The sequence below is a fragment of the Oryx dammah genome, unplaced genomic scaffold (genome assembly GCF_014754425.2).
Source record: "Oryx dammah isolate SB20612 unplaced genomic scaffold, SCBI_Odam_1.1 HiC_scaffold_25, whole genome shotgun sequence".
NCBI lineage: Eukaryota > Metazoa > Chordata > Mammalia > Artiodactyla > Bovidae > Oryx > Oryx dammah.
The window spans coordinates 47,519,699-47,544,743 of NW_024070209.1; the positions used below are offsets into that span (position 1 = coordinate 47,519,699).

The 25,045-nt window shown below is 39.4% G+C and overlaps 1 protein-coding gene across 3 annotated transcripts; it reads left to right on the forward strand.

Moving 5' to 3' along the window:
- The first annotated feature begins 666 nt into the window (after positions 1-666).
- RNF103 (ring finger protein 103) lies at positions 667-23,344 on the forward strand. Of its 3 annotated transcripts, XM_040224284.1 has the most exons (5): positions 667-1,887; positions 4,241-4,380; positions 12,528-12,577; positions 14,097-14,212; positions 21,326-23,344. In XM_040224284.1, exons 1-3 carry the CDS (start codon positions 1,662-1,664, stop codon positions 12,573-12,575), a joined length of 414 nt encoding a protein of 137 aa, XP_040080218.1. In that variant the 5' UTR covers positions 667-1,661; the 3' UTR covers positions 12,576-12,577; positions 14,097-14,212; positions 21,326-23,344. The 3 variants fall into 3 exon arrangements, with proteins under 3 accessions (XP_040080218.1, XP_040080216.1, XP_040080217.1); XM_040224282.1 differs by lacking the exon at positions 12,528-12,577; XM_040224283.1 differs by lacking the exon at positions 12,528-12,577 and having other exon boundaries at positions 1,456-1,887; positions 4,241-4,255.
- Positions 23,345-25,045: the final 1,701 nt, after the last annotated feature.

Sequence of the window (25,045 nt, forward strand, 5' to 3'; positions counted from 1 at the left end):
CACTCTTTGCGTGTCTGACTCTTTGCGACCCCCTGGACTGCAGCACACCAGGCTTCCCTGTCCTTCACTATCTCAGGGAGCTTGCTTAAAGTCAAGTCCATTGAATCAGTGATGACATCCAACCATCTCGTTCTGCGTCGTCCCCTTCTCCTGCCCTCAAATTTCCCAGCACCAGGGTCTTTTCTAATGAGTAGATTCTTCGCATCAAATAGCCAAAGTATTTGGAGCTTCAGCATCAGGACTTTCAACGAATATTCAGGGTTGATTTCCTTTAGGACTGACTAGTTTGAATTAACTGCCCCATTTTCACCGAAAAATACACAAAGCGACACAGTCCTAAGTCCAACCCTCAGACAAGATCAATCACTAAAACATGTGCAAGGCAAAAGAAAGGAGAGAGAAAAAGACACTGGAGAGGCAGCTTCGGGAGAGGTCTAGAGCACGCACCGTGTCTGCAGATCGGCTCTGCTTGCTTGCCCCTAGGCTGGGGCGCCCAGTTCCTTCCCCGCACCCACCCCTCCTCAACGCCGCCCGCGGGCGCTCCCCTCTTGGCCCCGCCCTCTCCCCGCCCTCCCTCTTAGCCCCGCCCTTCCCCCGCCCCGCAGCCGACGTCAGTTGTTATGTCTCGGCTCCGGCCGCGGCCGCGGCTGATCCTCTACTCTGGAGGCGACGGTCGCGGCCTCGTGAGGTGGCGGGGACGTCGGGGACGGCGGCCGGGACCCGCGCGGCTCATCCGAGCCGGGCGGGAGCTTCGTGACCGGGAGGCCGCCCGATAGCCGTCCCGGGAAGCCGTCTGGGGCCTATTTCTGCTTTTTTTTTCCCCCTCCCGGACCGTCGTCTCGCGCGCCCCCATTTCGTTCTGCAGAGACTGCGACGCCCCCTCACGGGCCGGGCCGCGTCGCGGTGCCCGCCCGCCTGAAAGGCGCAGCCTGCCTGCCTGAGCGAACCTGGAGCCGCGGCCGTCGCCGTGTCCTTCGCGCTTCTCGCGGAGCCTGGGCTGCCGGCGGGGCCTGGAGCCTGGGCGCCGGGCGCGGCGCTGCAGCGGCCGCTCCTCCCCGCGCTGGGCCCCGGGCCTGGCCCGGCCGAGCGCCGCGCCCTCCTGACCGCGGTCGCTGGAGCCCGGCCTTGGCCCGGCCGGCCCCAACCGCCTCCTGGGCCTGCCGTCGTCCGGCCCCGGCCTGCAGCCCGACCCCCGCTTCCTTTGTGGACCTGAATGATTTTTTTTTTTTTTTCTTTTGGCCTCCCCCTTCGCTAAGATCACGGTGCTGGAAGGCCGACCCCGCCACCTCGATCAGTGCCTCCCCGCCCGGGGAAACGTCCCTCCTCTTGTTTTTCCCCTCGGGCTCTTCCCGCGCTGCCCTCCTATCGGGGTTTAATTGATGGAGTTTTTTTAGTGCCCCCGCCGGGGTGGTTTCTGGCGTCTTGACGGGAAGGCCCCGCGCGAGTCCCTGCGTCTCTGCCCCTGGTCATCTGTTCCTCACCCCGACACATAACCACCCCCCACCCACCCCGGTCCACCTGCCTCCCGCCGGGGATGGCCCCGCGGTGACGGCAGCCAGGACCCCACGGCGAGCTGGTGCCCTCGCCCACGCACCCCCCGAGTCTATCCTCCTCCTCTCCGTATTCTGAGCTCTCTGAAAAGAGAGGAGACGCAGGGGAAGATGTGGCTGAAGCTTTTTTTCTTGCTCCTCTATTTTCTGGTCCTTTTCGTCCTGGCCAGGTTTTTTGAGGCCATTGTGTGGTATGAAACTGGCATCTTTGCCACCCAGCTGGTGGATCCGGTGGCTCTGAGCTTCAAGAAGCTGAAGACCATCCTGGAGTGTCGGGGGCTGGGGTATTCGGGGTTGCCCGAGAAGAAGGATGTCCGGGAACTGGTGGAAAAGTCAGGCAAGTATCTGCTCCCCCAGGGTCCCCTCTACTCGTGGGCGAGAGAGGTGGTCTCCCAGGATGAGTCGATACCTCGAAGGGTTAAGTAGATTACTTCCAGAGCCGCCTAGATTTTCTTTGTCCAGTTTTTCTACCTCCCCACCCAAAAAAAAGAAAAAAGGAGTAAACCCCAGTTTTCAGACGGGGCCTGGAATTATTTGTAGGGGTGTTGACTTGTCTTCCTAAGATGATTTTAAAATAACAGTTTCAAGTGCCGCTTCTTAGCGTTGTTTACGGAGTGGTTTTCCCAAAATTCGGAAATGTCAACCAGTCACAAACTGGAAAGCGTGATTTGTCAGTTGAAATTCATAAGGCCATAAGAAAAGAAGAACCCCCATAACGTTGTCTATGGATCGAAGCATCTGTCACCGTAGTAATAGCAAGTTACCCGGAGGGAAAAACGTTCCTGAAGTATTTAATATCAAAGAAGCATTTAGGCCTAGGATTTCAATTTTATTTTATTTTTTTCTTCCAATTTTATTGAGATATAATTGACGTGCAGCACTGTACAAGTTTAAGGTGTGTAGCATGATGATTTACATACGTCATGAAATGGTAATCACAGTAAGTTTAGTGAACATCTGATGCCAAATTAAATGGGAGAACATTTTTTTTAAGATTTAAATTTGAAATAATGAGTCTAAATTTAGAGAAAGTGTACATGATGCAGTATTAGCTTTTCATACTTTAAATTTGGTGAAAATAAGGTGATTTTTTTTTTTTTTTGTGGAATGCCTACCTTGTTTGTTTTGAAAGAGTTTATTTCTATTTCTGTAATGATTTTTTTAAATTGTACCTTGGATGAAAACTGTTTTTTCCCTTCTGTACCACAAGCACTGCTGTATCAACTTAAATGGGTTGAGAAATAGAACTGAGCCAAGAGACGTTTAACATGTTAATGCATGCAGTTGCAATAACTTAGTTTTGGGGTAGGATTTGAGTGAGAAATATGCGTAATTTTTTTTCACCCCTGGACAAACTATATCTTTGTTTAGACACACTTCCTGGAAGAGGGGTGGTACTGTAATTTGAGAAAGGCATTTTGGGTTGCTGTAGGAAGCAGTTGAAACTGATAGTTAACTTTTTTGTTGTTGTTTCAGGTATATCTGTCAGCTGTGTGTCTTTTATAAGACAGTTTTTTTCCTCATTTAGTATCATACAGCCATGCAGTGTGGTAGACAAGAATACTAACTTCAGAGGACTTTAGCACCCACATGTTTGTTGGTTACAGTTAGGATCATTACTGGGACAGAAGAGTAAACATTCTCTGTAAAAGTGATATTTTTTCTTTAAAGAAAACATAAAATTGTGTGTTATTTGCATAAAATTGTGCCTCTTGTTTACTGACTGGTTTTTGATTACTTTTATTTCTCCCATGGCTGGGGTGTAGTATAGAGGGAATAGAGTAAGGTAAAAGATCTCTAATAAATAAACTCTCTAGGTTTAGAAATAAAAAGTGCCTTAACTGCCCAAGCCAAATCATTTTTCATGATTGATTTGATAACACATCTTTTTTCTTTTGATTTTGATTTTATTTAGCATTGCCTTCCTTTGGGCCTAAAAATGCTTGTAACTTTGAGCATACAAACAGTGCACATAATATTTAAAGAATACGCACAGCCCACAAAAATATGGCTCAGATCCCATGTTTTATAGCACATCCAGCAATTTATAAAGCAGTTTAACTTTATAGTTTAAGTATTTGCTGTGAATGGTTTTGCTGCTATCATCATGATATGGCGCTTGTTTTGCCTTGTGAACAATTGACAAAAGTTAATTTGATGGTAGTATTTTCTTTATTATTTCATGATACAAACTATAAATTTGCACTGTAAGTGTGTATGAATATGAAATTTGTTCTTATAGATAATCTTTTGTATCTGACCTTCAAGTCACATAAGCCTTGTTGCTATTTCATGCAGGTGATGATGGTCAATTTTGTAAACCCTTTTCTAATTTTTGTAAGTCAGAAGTATATGAATCATACTATTTAAAAGTTTAAATAGTGTATTTAAATCCAGTATTTAAATAAAATACCTGGACACAAGCTAAATAATACTGTGATGGCTTTGGGGGCTGATATAAATTCAATAATTTCCTAATGAATTATGTGATAACCCCAAGACTGTTTTGTTCATTTTTGCCTGACACATAGAAGGTTCTTACATAATGAATGTGTGAATATTAAACAGATGTATTCATGTTCTACTCTTCTGTAGAATGCAATGCAAGAACAATGACATCATATAAAATAGAATTAATTATTGAAACATGAGATTTTTGAAATCTTATTAATGTTTTTTCTTTTCTTCAGGTGACCTGATGGAAGGTGAGCTTTATTCTGCACTCAAAGAAGAAGAAGCATCTGAATCTGTTTCTAGTACCAATTTCAGTGGTGAAATGCACTTCTATGAGCTTGTAGAAGACACAAAAGATGGCATCTGGCTGGTTCAGGTATTAGAAACAGTGATAGAAGTGAAATAATTGTTACCAAAATAGTAGTCACCAGCTGGTGACCCTTCTGTGTACTTGTGTCATCTTTCTTAGACATAATCAGTTCTCATGGGGAGGCTTCAGTGTCCGCTTAAAGAGGTTTTGCAGACCAAGGAAAACGAACATTAATTAATTAAAGAGTGGGGAAAGGGAAGTGGTGGGGAAAGAAAATTGGACTATTTAGAATCAGGAGAGGCAAATCCATTTTTGTTGTCAGAGCTTCATTAAGAAACACATGTATTCCTTTTATTTAGTGATTTGTGCTTTTTCTCCCAGTTTTTATTCAGTGATCCAAATCATTTTTGTTTTTAAAGAAAAAACCCTAAAGTAAAAGTAAAGGAGTCCTTTTGTTAGGGTAATAGCCAACTGGGTGCCTATAGAAGAAGCAGTGTTGTGGGAAATGGTAGGGGGCTTACGACTTTGCTCATGAAATTGATGAGATTATAATTTTAGACCCTGGCTCTTAGGCTGTCAAAACTGTGAGATTTAGTTAGCAATTAGAATTTTAGAGCTATGAAGGGCCTTAAAAAAAAATCATCTTTAATGCTTCTGAAAGTGTGGTTTATGTATCACTCATGGTAAATGAGTGGACATGCCTTATCATTTGGGTATTTTTATGTAAAGTAGAAAAATCAGTATTATATTGAACATGTAATTTCATAACATTGCTGAGAGAAAGCCTAAAGTTATCTAAATTTTTAAAAAGTAACTTCACTTAAAGTAACATCTTAAATAAATTAGCAACATTAATACAGCTAAAATTATAATTATTGAACCAGGATCAAGTCCCAGGTCCCCTGATTTCTTGTCCAGTGTTCTTGCCATTTCACATTAGGGTTGGCAAAGTTTTTGAGAACAATGACTGCAAAATAAGGTAGAAAAGCTGAGAGTTAGTAGCGAATCTAATCCTGTCACTGATTTGCAGTATGATTGTGGAGAGATTCTGTTGCACATGGCCTCAAATAAATACATTTACACCTGAAGAAGATAGAATAGTAGTCCCTTAGCCTAACTGTTGACGTTTGGAAATTCTTTAGGTGATTGCATTGGATATCACATGACCTTTCCTTTACTTGCAATCTTCCTATAGTATTTGGCCATTTATCCTCCAATTAATCTATTAATAATTTGACATTTTTAAAATTCAGCAAGCAGAAAAACTGGGAGGAGCATATGGGTACTATCTATACATTATCCATCAAATTCTAGTCTATTTCTGTGTTACATTACTGGTATTGAAAAAATAAACTGTAGCATCTTTAAAGCCTTAATTTATAAATAGTTATTCTGTTTCTTTTCCCACACATTTAGTTCTGATAGTCTGATTGAGGAAGATTTGTGGGTTTGGTTTTGGCAATTTCAATTGTATTACTGAGATTGAACTGATCAGCCAGTCCCGCTGTCCTGTGTGCCATGTTTGCCATTGAACAGTCCCACAGAGATGAGTGATAAAGAGGCTGAACACCTTCCAAAACTGGAAAACCCATGGCAAAAGTCTGGAAATTCTTTTGGTGTACACAGTGTTGCCTATAAACAACAAACACATTCTGCTTCCCTAATTAACAATATAGTCTTAGCTTCTAAATGATCTATTATTTTTTGATATCATATTAAAGATAAGTATGGATTAAACTCCCTTAATACATTACAAAATTCATCCAGTTTATTCATCAGTTAATTGTACACAAGGCCAGAGATACACGAGAACATACACCAGCCTAACTCCTTGCTCTCTGAGGCAACTCACATTCCAGTTGGGAGAGGGAGGCACTAACTAAATAAATATTTAATATAATACCAGTTAATGGTAAGTGCTAAGACAAATAAGCAGAGTAAGGAGACAAGAGAGTGGCAAAGAATTCTTTAATAAGGTGACATTCGCATGAAGTGAAGAACAAGTAATGAATGGTAGTGAGTGTTAATGTTATAAGTTCTTATCACTGAGTTATTTTTCCCTGCGAATGTTTTTTTAAACTTCATAAGTGTTAACAGTTAATGGTGCAGTAGTGCACTGTTTTTCCAGTGACCTTCAAGATTTGCACTGATCACCACTGTCTGGCTTGTGTTCCCCTGGGCCCAGTGGCTTGCATCTGTCAAATGGCTGCTTGGGTTGAAAGAACAGTCTCTGGCAGGACAACTGAGAAGACTGAGATAGAAACCTCAGTTACAGTGTCCTCAGCACTGGACGCACCAGCTAAGCGAATCAGCACAGACACTTTGACTCTTAAAAGAAAGCTGTGTTGTTGTTGTTTTTAATTGAAAATACCTTCTCAAAACAGAAAAATATTCTCTCAATTGCTTGTCATTCTTTCAGTTCAGGTTATATTTCTTTGATCTTTTGTGAAGGACAGCATATTCAGGGTTTCAGTTTTTAACTATTTGAATTATCAATCTTTTCTGTTTGTTTTGAAAGAAATCCACTCATTTCAGTTTGCTCTGTCATTGCTTCTGTTGCTGTTTTAATCTATGAGGGGGTATAGAACCCAACCAATTCAGTGTTCTTCATATTGCATTTATTTTAGGTAGCTTGTGTAAGAAATATTTAAGAATATCAAAATTCTTTTTATTTTTCCTCCCAGGTTTCTAATATCATTTTCTTACTCAGATGAATTATACTCCCCTTCTGTGTTTATTGAATAAAAATGTAATTAGGTAGCAAATAATTGATAATTAGCACTTTATATTTCATATATTATGTTATTGAAGGGATGTCTCGGTATACTGATTAAGGGGGGAAAGTCGCTTTAATAAGTGGATATTGTTGCTGTTTAGTTGCCACATTATGTCTAACTCTGCGACCCCATGGACTGTATGTAGTCCTCCAGGCTCCTTTGTCTGTGGGATTTCCCAGGCAAGAATACTGGTGGTTTTTGTTCGGACAACAGAATACTGTTGCTAAGTCATGTCCAACTCTTTGTGATCCCATGAATCCCTGTCCTTCACTATCTCCACTGTGATATAATAGTGGATAGAATACTGGAGTGGGTTGCCATTTGCTTCTCCAGGGGATCTTCCTGACCTAGGCATCAAACCCACATCTCCTGCGTTACAGGCAGATTCTTTACTGCTGAGCCACTGGGGAAGCCCAACATAAATGGGTGTATGACTTAGCTATTCCATTACTTAGTTCATTCTTTTTCTGGAATGGATTGATAATCTAGATTGACTGATTACCTTTTTAGGTGACACTGCATGTGAAATGACACTACAAAAGAGAAAATTAGTTTCTGTAATTTGATTAACTCATTCTATATCCATTATGAGGAAGGAAATAGCAGCCCACTCCAGTATTCTTGCCTGGAAAATCCCGTGGACAGAGGAGCCTGGTGGACTATAGTCCGTGGAGTCGAAAAGAGTCGAACACAGTTGAGTGACTAAGTACACACTACGATTTCTGTCTTCTCAGTAACTCATGAGTTTATTTTCTGAATCATACATGTTGACGATCTTCATATCTTTCTGTTAATTGTTTTAAGATGTATTAGCGCTCATGACGGAGAAGGCAATGGCACCCCACTCCAGTACTCTTGCCTGGAAAATCCCATGGACGGAGGAGCCTGGTGGACTGCAGTCCATGGGATCGCTGAGAGTCGGACATGACTGAGCGACTTCACTTTCACTTTTCCCTTTCATGCATTGGAGAAGGAAATGGCAACCCACTCCAGTGTTCTTGCCTGGAGAATCCCAGGGACGGGGGAGCCTGGTGGGCTGCCGTCTATGGGGTTGCACAGAGTCGGACACGACTAAAACGACATAGCAGCAGCAGCAGCAGCAGCGCTCATGAATTAGCCTTACATTAGAATATTAGCATGCTTCTTTTTAAAAAAATATTTATTTATTTTACAGCATGCAGGATCTTTAGTTGTGGCATGCAAACTCTTAGTTGCTGCTTGTAGGATCAAACCTTTGCCCCCTGCACTGGGAGCACAGAGTCTTAGCCACTGGACCATCAGGGAAGTCCCTATATTTCTTTTCATGTGAAGTTTTCCATAGTTCTTTTATATTCTCTGTAATATGAGGTAGAAAGATATGGGACATATTTACCAATAATAGATGATGTAATCTATGAAAGAACCAAGTCATCTTTTTTCAGTCAGCTCTTTCTAAGTTTTCCTGCTCTGTTCCTAATGTAACCTTATATCTTTAATTAGTTATTTATTTCCAGTTGTGTAGATTCTCTGATGCTACTGCCAACCAATCTTTTTAGCATCACAAATAGAAGTTTCTTTTCTTTCAAAAGATTCTTGCTCAGTGAGGCAGATGGAATAGTACATAGGCTTCTGAAATTAAGAAGTTAGCATACATTATGGGTTTTATGGATTTATCCTGTTCTTAACATTTCTATTTCTGTATTTTGACTTTTGTTCAAAGAAGTTCAGAGATGGACTGTGCTATCTGTTCTCTACTGGCTCTGTCACATCATAAGGAATTTAACATCACCATAGTTGAGGTAGCAATGAAAAGCATATTCTTTAAAGTAAAGCTTTAGGTCAATATTTATTGAAGTTATTATGTTAATACAGTTCCTGATTGGCTGAAGAGTTACTAGCTGTTTTAAAACTATTTTTTTACTCCTAGATAGTAGTTTTGTTCAAGGAAATTCTAACTTATTTATTGCTCTTGTTACACAATGTAAAGGTGAAATACTTGGTAAGTCTTCCTTTATTTTGTATTAGTGAAAAGCCTTTATTTGTGTTTACTCATAATGAAAGCTAGTGAGGCTACCAAAGAATTAAATGCTATTGAGTTTTGGTTTTATCGGTTAATCATCTTCACTTAATGATCTTATACAATTTGCATATATATATTTAGATTGTCTATGATTTTTTTAAAGTAGAAAACTCTTTGTTATAATGCAATATTGAGAGGTGCAGAAAATACCATAGTTCCACACTCCTTTTTGTAGAGAGTTATTTAATTTAGCCTCCATGTTGTATAAGGATTGACAGTAATAAAAGGTATATAACAAGTGTTCTGATTAGTAATAAAACCCACCTCTGAAAAATAGGCAAAAATGTGTAGGTTTTTTCTTATACAAATGTAATACATGTGGAAGGGACCCAGCAATAACCCAAGACCCGGTTTCTCTTGGGAAGCTTAACTGAACTATACAAGTTTAACATCAGAAAATATGGGAATTTAGTGTTTCACACTGTCCAACTGAGTTCCTTCCAGTGTGTGCTGAACCTAGTGTCATGAAAGGCAATTGTTAACATCTCTTCCCAACTCCACATTTAGAAATATCACTTTAGTAACTTGAAATCAGCTGTGTGGGAGGAAGTCCATAAATGATAGAAATCAGGACTTCCATTTTCTTCTAGAGAGCTCATAGTTAAACATTTACCAGCCAACCACTGGTTTCATCCATTCATCCAACCATCTAACAAATATTTATTGAAATATAACGTGTGCCAGCTGAACCTTGTGAGGAGGGCAAAGAAGATGAGTAACCTACAGTCTGTGCCATAAAACAGCTTACTGTTTGATTTACTAAAATGTGTGGGCCAATAAAAAATGTTGGCATAGATCATCTTTCCCAGCTAATAAATTAGGTGGTCTGTAATGGTGCTTCCATCTTGAGAGATCCTAAAGAACTATTAGACAATGAAGTGGAATCTAGGAAAATTAGTACTAGGAAAAATTTAGTAGTTTTTCTCCTGGAAAAAAAGTATATTTTTAAATACACTAAATTGGAAGTTTTCATGTGTAACTGGACTCAAGAACATTGATGTGCAATAGCATAACCAGGTACTAGTTATGCTAATGTTTGTCAGAAAACATCCCAGGTGACATGTTGCTGGGGAAGGGATTTTCATTCTAACAGAAGTCAGCTTGGAGCCTTTAGATAACCTATATAATCTGAAGTAAAATGATGAGTTCAGTCGCTCAGTCTTGTCTGACTCTTTGGGACCCCATGAACTGCAACATGCCAGGCCACCCTGTACATCACCAACTCCCGGAGTCTACCCAAACTCATGTCCATTGAGTCGGTGATGCCATCCAACTATCTCATCATCTGTTGCCCTCTTCTCTTCCTGCCCTCAATCTTTTCCAGATCATGGTCTTTTCTAATGAGTCGGCTCTTCGCATCAGGTGACCAGAGTATTGGAGCTTCAGCTTCAGCATCAGTCCCTCCATTGAATATTCAGGACTGATTCCGTTTAGGATGGAGTGGTTTGATCTCCTTGCAGTCCAAGGGACTCTCAAGAGTCTTCTCTGGCACCACAGTTCAAAAGCATCAATTCTGTGGCACTCAGTTTTCTTTATGGTCCAACTGTCACATCCATACATGACTACTGGAAAAACCGTAACTTTGACTATACCTATAGAGTCAAATAAAATTTTTTTTTTTTTGCAACACCTAAGGGATTTTTCATTTTTATGTGGTTCTGTTAGTCAGGAATTATTAAACTCTTAAAAGCAGATATTAGAATAGCTTGCATAAATAAGGCTCTGGGGTTAAACACTGCCTCGTACCTGCTTCAGGGATGTTCCCATTTCTCTTCACACTCTTTTGTTGCCTGTGCTATAACCAGGGCTGCTTATATCAGTTATAGTGACCTAAATTGATTAACCCTGTGATATAGTGTCATTGTAAATACAGACCTGAAGTGTTTGGGTTATTTGCAGCTTTGCTCAGGAAATAAGAGTGAAAGGGGAGTTACTAAAAACAACACAGGGACTATGACAATATGATTTTACAGAGTTTTTTTTAAACCTGAGTAATCCTGAAAAAGAAGTCAAGATTTCTTTGATTACTTAATGGATAAAAGAGCTACCATTTAGACTCTTCAGTGGTAGGAAAATAAGTGAAGAGAAGAGAAGAGAAAAACCTGTCTTCTTGGATCTCCCTTATTCTTCAGATAAAATTTATAAAGTACTTTTAGACAATAGAAAACTGTGGAGGCTAGGAACTTACTGGGTAGTATACCTGTGTGAACCTCCTTAGAAAGCACTTTTACCTACTAAGACCATGGTCCTCAAATTGCCCTCCTGGCTACCTCCACCATCTGAGCATTTTGATAATACATATCTCCCTCCATGAGACCTTTTATTTTCACTTAAGAGTACTGTCAGAGCCATTAGTTTCTTGCCTTAAGTTGTGTATTTGTGTATGTATTTATTAAGCATCAAAGTTACATTACAAAATGTTACATACCTATGTATGTGTGTGTAGGTATGAGAATGATAGTGTCAGTGATATATGGCAAGGGTTATTGGACAGTAACGTGTTGGCACATACTGTGGACTGTTTTATTATTTATTTACTTTTGGCCGCACTGGGTCCTGGTTTCTGTGAGTGGGCTTTCTCTAGTTGCAGGGAGCAGGGGCTAGGCCAGTTTCGTGGTGTGCAGACTTCTCTTGTTGTGAAGCATGGGCTCTAGGGCTTCAGTGGTAGTGCAGTGGGTTCAGTTGTTCCTCAGCATGTGGAATCTTCCCAGACCAGGGATCAAACCCCTGTCCCTTGCATTGGCAGGCAGATTCTTAACCACTTAGCCACCAGAGAAGTCCTAAAGTGAACTTTAAGTCACTCTTCACCATCATGCAGGTTCTCTTCTCCTGGTGCCCTTGAAATTTGTTAGAGTTCCCAGCGGAGAGCCCAGAGATGAGGCATTTGCACTGTCTCTTGCCTCACCCAGGCACTCATTGCATACACTCACTCCCCTGGGATTTCACTTCCTGGAGGCTTTGTGAACATGGAAATGGCCCGCCCTTCTAGATAGCTTAGTGGCCCCCAGAGTATTGTCCTATAATGTTGAATTAAATAGTATCAGTACTGTAACATTCATGAAAAGTAACTTGGCCTATATACCCAGGGCTTAAAATACATCAAACATATGGATTCATGAGGACATAGGACATTTTTGGCTTTCCTTTAAGTTCTCATTTAGTTATTTCTGGTTTTAATTTTTGTTTTTAATATATAATTTTTGTTTTTCTGATATCTCTATTGAAATTCTCTTAAAGTAGGAAGATAGAGAATAAAGGGAAAAGGTATTAAGAGTTAGAAAGGCTGAGAAAGAAGTCATTACATATTTTGAAGGTTAACCTATAGTTTTCTTTTTTAAAAAAATCTTTTTCTTCTTCCAGTCCTAATTGTTTGAAAGCTATTTGCAAATTTGAAATTAGAAGTTCAAGACTGTAGAATTTATTAATGGTAATTTTTTTTATATGTTAGAATCTTTGTGATTGTTAAGAAAACTCCGATAGAAGTAGTAGTATTGATTCAGTCAGTTCAGTTCAGTCACTCAGTCGTGTCCAACTCTTTGCGACCTCATGAACAGCAGCATGCCAGGCCTCCCTGTCCATCACCAACTCCCGGAGTCCATCCAAACCCATGTCCATTGAGTTGGTGATGCCGTCCAACCATTTCATCCTCTGTTGTCGCCTTCTCCTCCTGCCCTCAATCTTTCCCAGCATCAGGGTCTTTTCTATTTTTTTTTTCACTTAAAAAAATTATTTATTTTAATTGGAGGCTAATTACTTTATAATATTGTATGGTTTTGCCATACATCAACATGAATCCACCACAGGTGTACACGTGTTCCCCATCCTGAACCCCCCTCCCACCTCCCTCCCCGTACCATCCCTCTGGGTCATCCCAGTGCACCAGCCCCAAGCATCCTTTTCAAATGAGTCAGCTCTTTGCATCAGGTGGCCAAAGTATTGGAGTTTCAGCTTCAACATCAGTCCTTCCAGTGAACACCCGGGACTGATCTCCTTGAGGATGGACTGGTTTGGATCTCTTTGTAGTCCAAGGGACTCTTCAAGAGTCTTCTCCAACACCACAGTTCAAAAGCATCAATTCTTCAGTGCTCAGCCTTCTTTATAGTCCAACTCTTGCATCCATACATGACCACTGGAAAAACCATAGCTTTGACTAGACAGACCTTTGTTGACAAAGTAATGTCTCTGCTTTTTAATATGCTGTCTAGGTTGGTCATAACTTTCCTTCCAAAGAGTAGGCATCTTTTAATTTCATGGCTGCAATCACCATCTGCAGTGATTTTGGAGCCCAGAAAAATAAAGTCAGCCACTGTTTCGACTGTTTCCCCATCTATTTGCCATGAAGTGATGGGACCAGATGCCATGATCTTAGTTTTCTGAATGTTGAGCTTTAAGCCAACTTTTTCACTCTCCTCTTTCACTTTCATCAAGAGGCTCTTTAGTTCTTCTTCACTTTCTGCCATAAGGGTAGTGTTATCTGCATTCAGTCAAGCATAGTTTAATAGAAAACGTGTTTGACTCTTGGCTCCATAATTATACTTCAGAAAAAAAGTGAAATTTGAACTTGTTGAACCTACACATGGTCATTTTTAGTAAGCTCATTTGGGTTATTTAAATTTTTCAGAGCAGAGAAATGACTCCAAGGTCCATTTTCTTCACAAGTTAATTCTAGAGAATAGGCTACATGGAGGAGAATATGGCTCACTTTTTAATTTGGTTTTGACCCCCTCGTGTATAACTGCCACAGAGTATGAGAATTTCCACAATGTTTTAGATCTTTTCCAGTAGAACGGTTGCTTTTCCTTACATGAAGTGCAGTGATAATATGATTATCCACTTAACAAGACCTAGGGATAGAATATGTTTTTCAGAAAAAGTAAATAGATGTAAATGGTTGGTTTGACGCCATTTTAGGTGATTAAAGTTTCTGTTTTCCTTCTTGGGAATAGGTCATCGCAAATGACAGAAGTCCTTTGGTGGGTAAAATCCACTGGGAGAAAATGGTGAAAAAAGTGTCAAGATTTGGAATACGTACAGGCACGTTTAACTGCTCCAGTGACCCCAGGTAAGTTGATGGCAGTTCTTAGAATTTGAGTTCTGACCAGAAGTTTTTAATGTAATAAAGACAGTGGTATTAGAAGCCTGTTTAAACTGAAAATTAATTAGCATGCTTAGCACAGTGTTAGTTACACGGGTGCTTGATTAATAGTTTTTGATAACTGGGGGTTATTTGCTTTCTTTCAGATCTCTTTTTATCTGGTTCTTCTGTGCTGTTTCTAACAGGGTGACTCTTTAGAGATGTCTTTGGTCTTTTTTGTTTCAATTTTATTTCCCAAAGAGACTTCAGTACATTTATGGCTTTAGGTGACACCTTTGTGCTGATCTAAATCTTCCTTAATTCGAACTTCTAGTGTGCATTTTGACACTCGTTTCCATCTGCCCAACGAGTAACCCAGATGGAATATGTTCCCTAAGCCTAGTGTTAAAATTCATGTTCATCTTTTTCTTTAGTAAATCATGTCCTTTTTGCCTTTTTTTGTCCTTTACTGTTTCTTTTTTTCATTTTCTCAGACAGGAATCTTTGTAGGAATTTTTCTCTTTGTCATCATTGCCAGTATTTAGTCTGTCACATTATTTTGTTTTACTATCCCATTGTTCTTCACAATGCGTTTTATTTGAGTTTCTAGTGCTTCCAAGTTATAACTTGATTTTATTTAATTATCCATTCAATAAATATTTAATGAAGGATTAGCATGTACAGCATGTTCTGTTTAGTGCTGAGGACAGGGCATAGCATATGTACATAGACACCCCCATGTTAGATAGTTTCTAATGTAGGTAGACACGCCTGACTTACCTATGTCCCTTTTATGTGGTCACAGTGGGAGACCCATTGGCTGAAGAAAACCTGCCTCCACTACTGCTTAATCTCAGGTTCTCCCACCCTTCTCCTTTAGGCTCATGTTTGCTTTGATTTTCCTCACTGTCCTTGTTTTGCTCACTTGTAACATAGGCTGAGACCTGTGGGAGGAGAACCCCTTAAAAGTTGAGGATAAAAAGGGATGTTGTTGTGTCTCCTCACTCACATGTAATCTCATTTACCCACAAAGCTCCTCTTCTCACCTTTACCACAGAATCTTGATTGTGTTGTGATGCCTTTGGTTTAAATGTCCATGATAGCCTAAGTGTTCATGTTCTTATGAAAAGGAAATCATTCTTATTTCTAGCTTTTGTTTACCAAAGACAATTGCACTTGATCTTATTCCATCATTCCCAAATAGAGTATAGGTGAAAGATCTCCCCTCAACCCCACTGGTGATTGCAATACCAGAATGAATGATAGTTCTAATATATTGATTTTTTTTGAGATAACACCAAAAGTCAGTACTTAACATAGCTAATTTATTGAAGAGTATTCAGAATTTATTTTTTTAAATCAATAAACTAAATAGTACATTTAAATACTATAACTTTTAAATACATTAGAAAATATCAAGTAAAAACAAATATACAAAAATATAAAGTTTAAACATTTCAGTCTAATATAAATTCTTAGATAACATTAATAGAGAACTCAAAATGAAACTAAGCAGGGTATAAAGTGAAAATAATCTGTTAAGCATGAAAACCTGAAGGAAATAGTATATTGATTTTTAATATAATCTTGTAAAGGAAAATGTGTCAGAAGTGTCATGCTGCTAAGTCGCTTCAGTCATGTCTCTGTGTGACCGCATAGACGGCAGCCCACCAGGCTCCTCCAACCCTGGGATTCTCCAGGCAGGAACACTAGAGTGGGTTGCCATTTCCTTCTCCAATGCCTGAAAGTGAAGTCGCTCAGTCGTGTCCGACTCTTAGCAGCCCCATGGACTGTAGCCTACCAGGCCCCTCGTCCATGGGATTCTCCAGGCAAGAATACTGAAGTGGGTTGCAATTTCCTTCTCCACAGAAGTGTCATAATTGAGTCCAAATTTAGTACAAATTTTTCTAGCTTTTCTTTTGAAAATCCCTATTTGATTTTATACCAGCTAAGGAATGGTAAAGAGAAACATATAAGCTATCTTTAAGTTTCTGTTGAATCCTTCATCTTGATCTTCAGATAATCCCACCTCTTATTTATCATGGAGGGCTACAGTCCATAGGGTTGCAAAGAGTCAGACATGACTGACTATCTGTCCATGGGATTCTCCAGGCAAGAGTGCTGGAGTGGGTAGCCATGCCCTCCTCCAGGGGATCTTCCTGACCAAACCCTTGGTCTTGTGGCTCCTGCATTGCAGGCAGATTCTTTACTGCTGAGCCACCAAGGAAGCCCATTTATGATGGAAGAGACCCTTTTTGAGCAACTTTTTCTTTTTTGCTAACTGCAGCTATCATTTTTTGTTATTAAAGAGACATTTTTACATCATCTTCTCTAGTCTTATCACAGAGATAAAGATCTTGATGCAGAGTTATTTATATCTGTTTCAATATTGTCATGTTCATTTCCATTTATTTGGAAAGTCTGTTCTTGCCATAGATGGTGTGCTTAGTCAGGGTCATTTTTTTCTTTCTTTTTTTTTTTTTTTTGAGGACTATAGAGATACAGAAGAACAAAATAGGGAGATAATAGAAAGTGTTCAGAATGTCAGTGCAAGGTGTAGCTGGGCAGGGAATAGTGTTATTCAGCAAGCATTTTAATATGTTGAATAGTTTCATCATCCTGATCTCAGATTTTTAAAATCAGCAAAACTCTATCCCCTACTGTCTGTGTTGCTTTCTTTGACTGTAGTTCTTTCTCTGGGGCGGCCTCAGGCACAGCCTCCTCTGACACGCTGGGGCCACTGTAGAGTAGTACTGTCCTGACCTGATTGGCTCCCTTAAGAACATTCAGAACCACCACTCTGTACAGCATCTGACTCTATCCATGGCCAGCAGTTTTCATTTCTTTCCCACACAGCCATCTTACCTGGCCTCAGTTCCTCTCATTCCCCAACCTAGTGATCTGTCTCAGGGAGCTTTTCCCTGCCAGGTCTATTCTCTACTCTTTTATTCCCCCATCTTTGGAGAAAGTAGAAAGTGAGGTGGGATATTTATCTTTAAGAGGTCGGAGAGGCAGGGCAGGGATAGTAGAGAGTGGATGGAGGACCCTGGAATTACAGGAGTTGAGTGATAAACTGGCCAGGAGGGCTTATGGTGAAAAAATCATGGGTGGGGACCCATGGAATAAGCAGGGAAGGGAAAGGAAGGAGGAGACTGGTGAGTGGGACAGGAAGGCCAGGGAAGACAGTGACCTTGTCTGAAGAAACAACAGCTTATAAACAATACCAAAGGTTCTTTTTATTTTTTTTCAGTGTTCCTTTTTAAAATATAATGTGCCATACCAGAATGGCACACTAAATACCAAAACTCAGTAGCCATTTTTTAAATCCTTTTTAGTCTTCAAATTGTCTAAGAGATCTCAAAAAGTTTAAGAACGGGAGGATATTTTTGTGATGTTGTCACTTTAAAAAGTTTTTTTGAATCAGTAAGAAGTTTTTATATGGATATATGGCAATATAACATTATTAAAAAATAATATGAGTATTAGTCTTATTTTCTGTTTAACAGTTGGGTTTTAAGATTGATATGATATACTTTGTATGTTGGATTTCAAGTCTAGAAAACATGATTTAATCTGAAAGACACATGATGACAAACAAAATCTTATTGTCCTAGGTACTCTTAAATTCTTCTGCAGTGATAAACCTTAAAACTATCAATGTCACTTATCTCTGAACTGAAAAGAAAGTACATAGTGCGTTTGTTTTCTTCCATGAAGAAGTATATGAACTAAGACTTTGCCTGTTTTATGGGGTAAAATTTTCTGTCAGAAAGACTATAATTTAACTTACGACACAAATCAGAAAAGCCAAATATTCTCTAAGGTGGTTATAGAAAGATGAAAAGAATGACTAAGAGTAGAAATGTGTCATCTCAAGTATCCCATACAATTAAAAACGTAAAGCAAGTTAGATAATTAAGATGTAAATAAGACAACTATCTATATGGAGTTCACTTGTGGTTTTGGTGGGGGTGGGGATGGAAGAAAAACTAGCATTCATGTCAGTGAATTATTATTTTTCACTGAACAAAGACACAGAGTAGAAGGTATTTTATTCTGTAGGCATATATAATTTTCAAACCATTTCAATTAAAGTTGTATTGATATTAATGGTATCTGTGTTATTAAGGAAGTAAATCTACTAAACAACAAGCTGAGTTGTGGTTTCTAATCCTGAGTCATGAGGATAGTTTCCCAAAGTCATTACTAATCTTGTCTTTGTGACATGTTGTCTTCACTTATCTTAAGTTGTACCATGAAACCTGAGGTAAAATTGATATCGTCATCATAAAACCATGTGCCATGTATATCAAGACTTCTTTCTCTCTTAATCTGATCATATAAATGTGTAATATGCTTATGTAATTTAATTAAATGTAGGCAGTGGCAACCCACTCCAGTACTCTTGCCTGGAAAATCCCATGGACGGAGAAGCCTGGTAGGCTGCAGTCCATGGGGTTGCTAAGAGTCAGGCACGACTGAGCGACTTCATTTTCACTTTTCCCTTTCATGCATTGGAGAAGGAAATGGCAACCCACTCCAGTGTTCTTGCCTGGAGAATCCCAGGGACGGTGGAGCCTGGTGGGCTGCCGTCTATGGGGTCATACAGAGTTGGACACGACTGAAGCAACTTAGCAGTAGCAGCAGCAACAATCTATGCTTACTAAGTAAAGCATAATATTTATGATTTTCACATTAGTATTCTGAATAGCACAATAAAAAAGTAAATACTTTTTACCATTCATTTACAAATCTGTAGTGAACAAAATGTATCCACCTAGTAGATTTTGTTTTTTCCAACTTTACTGAGGTAAATTCATATGTCATAAAACTCCACATGGTAGGTTTTTAGGAAAGACTTTTTTTTAAAAAAGAAGGAAACTGTTTCACTGATTATCTCTCCACTGCAATACAGCAGCTGTTTTCATTTTCTGGTATCTCCTTTCATTCATCTTTTAGTTTTTTTTTTTTTAGAAGGAGAGGTTTGTCACAAATATTATAGCAAGAACATGTCCATTTCCAAGAGGATTAGAGTCATGACCCCATTGGATAAAGCTAAACAAATGATTTAATTTTAAATTCTTCTATATTTACTCTGTTCTAAAATGGGAGTCATCCTTGAACTGAATCTCTGTTTTTTTTAAGCAATTTTATATTTACAGAAGAGTGGTAAAGATAGTATAGAGTTGCCATATATAATCTTTCACCAAGTTTAGTTAGTATTTACATAACCATGGTATAATGGTCTAAAGAAATTAACACTGGTACAATACCATTGTAGCAAAATTAAAAGACGCTTACTCCTTGGAAGAAAAGTTACGACCAACCTAGATAGTATATTAAAAAGCAGAGACATTACTTTGCCGACTAAGGTCCGTCTAGTCAAGGCTATGGTTTTTCCAGTGGTCATGTATGGATGTGAGAGTTGGACTGTGAAGAAGGCTGAGTGCCGAAGAATTGATGCTTTTGAATTGTGGTATTGGAGAAGACTCTTGAGAGTTCATTGGACTGCAAGGAGATTCAACCAGTCCATTCTGAAGGAGATCAACCCTGGGATCTCTTTGGAAGGAATGATGCTAAAGCTGAAGCTCCAGTACTTTGGCCACCTCATGCAAAGAGTTGACTTATTGGAAAAGACTCTGATGCTGGGAGGGGTTGGGGGCAGGAGGAGAAGGGGATGACAGAGGATGAGATGGCTGGATGGCATCACGGACTCGAGGGATGTGAGTCTGAATGAACTCCGGGAGATGGTGATGGACAGGGAGGCCTGGCGTGCTGCGATTCATGGGGTCGCAAAGAGTCGGACACGACTGAGCGACTGAACTGAACTGAACTGAACTGACATTACAGATTTTATTCCAGTTTCACCAGTTTTCCAATAATATCCTTTTTTCCTGAATCTGTTCTTAATCTGAAAACTTACTATCTTTGTTTCCTCTATGTTAAATACTCTTCTTCATGGTCCCCATTAAAGAGATGAGCGAGTATAAAAAACATAGGACTTGCTCTTTACTTGTTGAGCTTTTGTGCAGATTTCTCTGTGATAGTGTTTGTGTGCATCAGGCATGTGGTGGCTGCTTGGGTTAATAAATGTGTGCAGCGTGGCTCCTACCCTCAGGAACTTACATTCAAGTCAGGGACTCAGCATACAAGATAATCCATTTCCTTCTCTCTTCTTTGCCCACCTGAATCTAACCATTCTTCAAGACCTAGTTCAGTTCCCAAACCTTTCATGAAATCTTCACCAACTCAAACTCCCAATGAAAGTCCCTTTGTTTGAACTTCATTTACATTATTTAGTGGTAGGGTATATAGTTTTATTCTTTTGTCTCCTTAATAGGATTTTAAATTCTTTGTGAACAGGAGTCATTTTCCTGTTATATTTTGGATCTTCCCAACACATAATGCATTGTTGTTGGTTAGTCTCTAAGTCATATCTGACTCTTTGCGACTCCACGGACTGCAGCACTCCAGGCTTCCCTGTCCTTCACTCTCTCCTGAAGTTTGCTCAAACTCATGTCCATTGATTCGGTGATGCCATCCAGCCATCTCATCCTCTGTTGCACCCATCTCCTTCTCCCCTCAATCTTTCCCAACATTAGGGTCTTTTCCAATGAGTTGGCTTCTCACATCAGGTGGCCAAAGTACTGGGGCTTCAGCTTCAGCATCAGTCCTTCCAAAGAAAATTCAGGGTTAATTTCCTTTAGGATTGACTGATTTAATTTCCTTGTCCAAGGGACTCTCAAGAGTCTTCTCCAACATTGCATTCGTAGGTTCATAATAGATGCTGGAAGTATGTATCAGTTCCCTTGACTCTAAGGCTTTTTAAGCTCTAAGGTTTTTGTTTGGAAAAAAAAAAAAAGAGAGAAAGGGAGAAACAGAGACAAAAACAAAAAGATAAAAAGCTTTGCTTTTCCTCTTATACAGCTGCCAGGTATTGGTACTACTTTTGATTGTTTACAGGTTATTTGTTTTGGGGGAGAGGGTATCTTTCAAGGGCTATGCAAATTATCAGGGAAAGACAAACTGTACAACAGGGAAGATAAGCAATCTAGCTCATCTAGCAGCCTTGCTGTTTACTTACAGTTCCCTCTCTTACAGATACTGCAGGAGAAGAGGCTGGGTTCGATCCACACTCATTATGTCTGTTCCACAAACAAGTACTTCCAAAGGGAAAGTCATGCTTAAGGAGTACAGTGGGCGCAAGATAGAAGTAGAGCACATTTTTAAGTGGATAACTGCTCACGCAGCTTCTCGGATCAAAACCATTTACAATGCTGAACGCTTGAAAGAAGAATGGAATAAAAGTGATCAATATTGGGTAAAAATATACCTATTTGCAAACCTGGACCAACCGCCAGCTTTTTTCTCTGCACTAAGCATAAAGTTTACTGGAAGAGTTGAGTTTATTTTTGTAAATGTGGAAAAGTGGGACAACAAGAGTTATATGACAGATATCGGTGTCTATAACATGCCATCATACATACTTAGAACTCCCGAAGGAATTTACAGATACGGAAACCGCACAGGCGAGTATATATCTCTTCAGGCCATGGATTCATTTTTGCGCTCCTTACAACCTGAAGTAAATGATTTGTTCGTTTTGAGCTTGGTTCTCGTTAACCTTATGGCTTGGATGGACTTATTTATCACACAAGGAGCTACCATTAAGCGATTTGTGGTTCTCATAAGCACTTTAGGGACCTATAATTCTCTATTAATTATCTCCTGGCTACCTGTGTTGGGCTTTTTACAGCTCCCTTACTTAGATAGCTTTTATGAATATAGCTTAAAATTGTTGAGATATTCTAATACCACCACATTGGCTTCATGGGTAAGGGCAGACTGGATGTTTTATTCCTCACACCCAGCCTTGTTTCTTAGTACGTACCTTGGACATGGTTTACTAATCGATTACTTTGAGAAGAAGAGACGGCGCAACATCAACAATGACGAAGTCAATGCCAATAACTTAGAATGGTTATCAAGTCTATGGGACTGGTACACCAGCTACCTCTTCCACCCGATTGCTTCTTTCCAGAACTTTCCTGTAGAATCTGATTGGGACGAAGACCCTGACTTGTTCTTGGAGCGATTAGCTTTCCCTGATCTTTGGCTTCACCCCCTGATACCGACTGATTATATAAAAAACTTGCCGATGTGGCGATTTAAATGTCTTGGAGTCCAGTCTGAAGAAGAAATGTCAGAGGGTTCTCAAGATCTTGAGAATGACTCAGACAGTGAGAGCACAGATACTTTGAGCAGTGAGAAGGAAGTATTTGAAGATAAACTGAGCATCATTCACAGTTCTCCAGGAAGAGCAAGTCACTGTGATGCTGAGGCTTGTTCCTGTGCCAATAAATATTGTCAGACCAGCCCTTATGAAAGGAAGGGGCGGTCTTATGGATCATATAGTGCTAATGAAGATATGGAACCTGATTGGTTAACTTGGCCTGCTGATATGCTGCACTGTACTGAATGTGTTGTATGCCTAGAGAATTTTGAAAATGGATGTTTGCTAATGGGGTTGCCTTGTGGTCATGTGTTCCATCAGAATTGCATTGTGATGTGGTTAGCTGGGGGCCGACACTGTTGCCCTGTCTGCCGGTGGCCTTCTTATAAAAAAAAGCAGCCATATGCACAACACCAGCCCTTGTCAAATGACTTCCCATCTTAACCATGTGCAATTTGTCCTTATAAGCTTTGCGTATCTTACAGCCTGCCTTTTTAATGTTAGTCACAATGTTTTTGTGGTTTGACGTTTAGTTTAATGTTAGTGCAGTGACAGGAAATACACATTATGCTAATGTTGATGACAATTATTTGGTTGCCTTGTGTGTCAATTTGAATGCATACTTAATTGTAAAAATTTTTATTTACAACATTGAAAATTCAGAAGTTAATGTTCTTTTGTAAGCACAAAGGAAGTATGATAGAAATTTATCCTCGCAAGACTTTACAAGGTAGGATCAAATTCTAATGGAATTGAGGCAGTTTCTTATCCTAAATGTTTCCTTCCTTTTTACAATTTCTGTCCAGCACCTCTTGGTTAAATAATGTATGCTCTGAGACATGAAATTAAAACAGACCTATGAAATAAATTATTTTAAAACCAGAAGATTACAGCTTTTCTAATGTTAAATTATTTTTGATAAGGTGGCTGAGTGCTGTAAGTATTTTGCTTGTTTGCTAATTTCACAGTTGAGTCAGATAGGGTTCTTGATTCATGTGGTGGAGGTGGGTGGTGGAGGAGACAGATTATGTTGCTGACACTGGCCAGAGGTGGTATTAGTCTTCCTTGGTTAGCTTTGATGGGAAGAAATTTCATGGTGGGTGTTTTTAAAAGTATTAAATCATTTACGAGTATATTCAAGTAAACAAAATCAGCTATAGCATACTAGCCACACATAGATTACTTGATATATTTTTCCTTTTAACTGTAGAGAAATTGGAAACATAGTACAGTGGACATTCATTTGTCTCATTCACCAGGTGTTTACATCTTGTTACATTTTCTTTATCTCCTCTGTCTATAATCTTTTTTTCTTTATTCCTTTGAGAATAAATTTCAGTCATCATGATGCTTCCATACCATTAAATGTATCATCATGTGTCTCCTAAGTACAAGGACATTTTTTACACATCCACTACACCATCATCACACCCAGGAAATGTAATGTTGATTTAATAATATCTGGTACACAATTCATACCCCCAGTTGCTCCCAAAATATTCTGTATCTTTATATGTTTCTGTTTTGTTTTCATTGGGAACTCAGACAGGGTTTATGCATTGGGTTTAGTCTCTTCTTTCATTCATTTCTCTAGAGCAGTCACCCTACCCTACTCCCTACCCCTTCCCCACCCCCCACACACACTTTTTAAGTCTTTTCTGACATTTTTGCAGAGTACAGGCTAGTTGTCTTATGGAGTGTTCCACATTTCTGGATTTGTCTTGAGTGTTTCTTCATAATTAGATGAAAGAACTTTGCCTAGGTGGTTTCTATTTCTCATTTGTATAACATCAGGAGTGCATGATGTCAGTTCATTCCATTGTTGGTGATGCTGAATTTGCTCAGGTAATATCTGCTTTATCTTTGCAATGTAAGGTATTTTCCCCTTGATAATTAAGAAGGAATCTGTGAGGCCGTGTGAGTATCCTGTTCTTCATCAACCTTTAACCTAATGGTTTTAACATCTGTTGACGATTACTGGCCTGAATCTGTTACTAAATAGGAGTTGTGACATGGAGATTTTTAAATTCTGGCCTTCATTCTGCATTTAATAGTGGCATTTTTGTGTGTGTGTATAGAGGAGCTTTCTATTTTTTTCATCTCATACTTTGAAATGTCACTGTAGATCAAGATTCTTTTTATATTCAGTGTGTTAAAATTCATTATTCTTTTTGATGCACAAATCATTCCAAATTTGGTAAGCGGGAGCCCCTCTAAGCTCGTTCTTATGTCCTGTTGACATCCCTTTCAATCTTGAAACACTTCGTTGCTTTTGGACACAAGATATTCCAGACTCAGTTTGTAGTTTCCCTGGCCCAACCCTGTAATACGTCATTTCTTCAAAACATCCAAATTTCATGGGGGACTTTTTAATATCCTTTACCTTCTGTCCCTCAAAATGGTAAGAAAATTAAATTTTCTCTTTCTGAATCGCTGCTGGTCATTAGCAGAAACATTTTTTTTCCTTCATGGTACACTGAGCCTCATTTTCATACAGGAATGGGAATAGTAAGGAATAGCAGTTACTAATTTTGTATTAATATTCGGAAGCTTTTTAAAATTTTAAGTAAGATTATAAGCACTGCTCC

Bases quoted from the DNA above. Each gene is read 5' to 3' on its own strand.
- RNF103 (XM_040224282.1), top strand. From the start codon at position 1,662: ATGTGGCTGAAGCTTTTTTTCTTGCTCCTCTATTTTCTGGTCCTTTTC. The intron at 4,381-14,096 runs GTATTAGAAACA...TCTTGGGAATAG, and splicing joins ATGGCATCTGGCTGGTTCAG to GTCATCGCAAATGACAGAAG. The intron at 14,213-21,325 runs GTAAGTTGATGG...CCTCTCTTACAG, and splicing joins AACTGCTCCAGTGACCCCAG to ATACTGCAGGAGAAGAGGCT.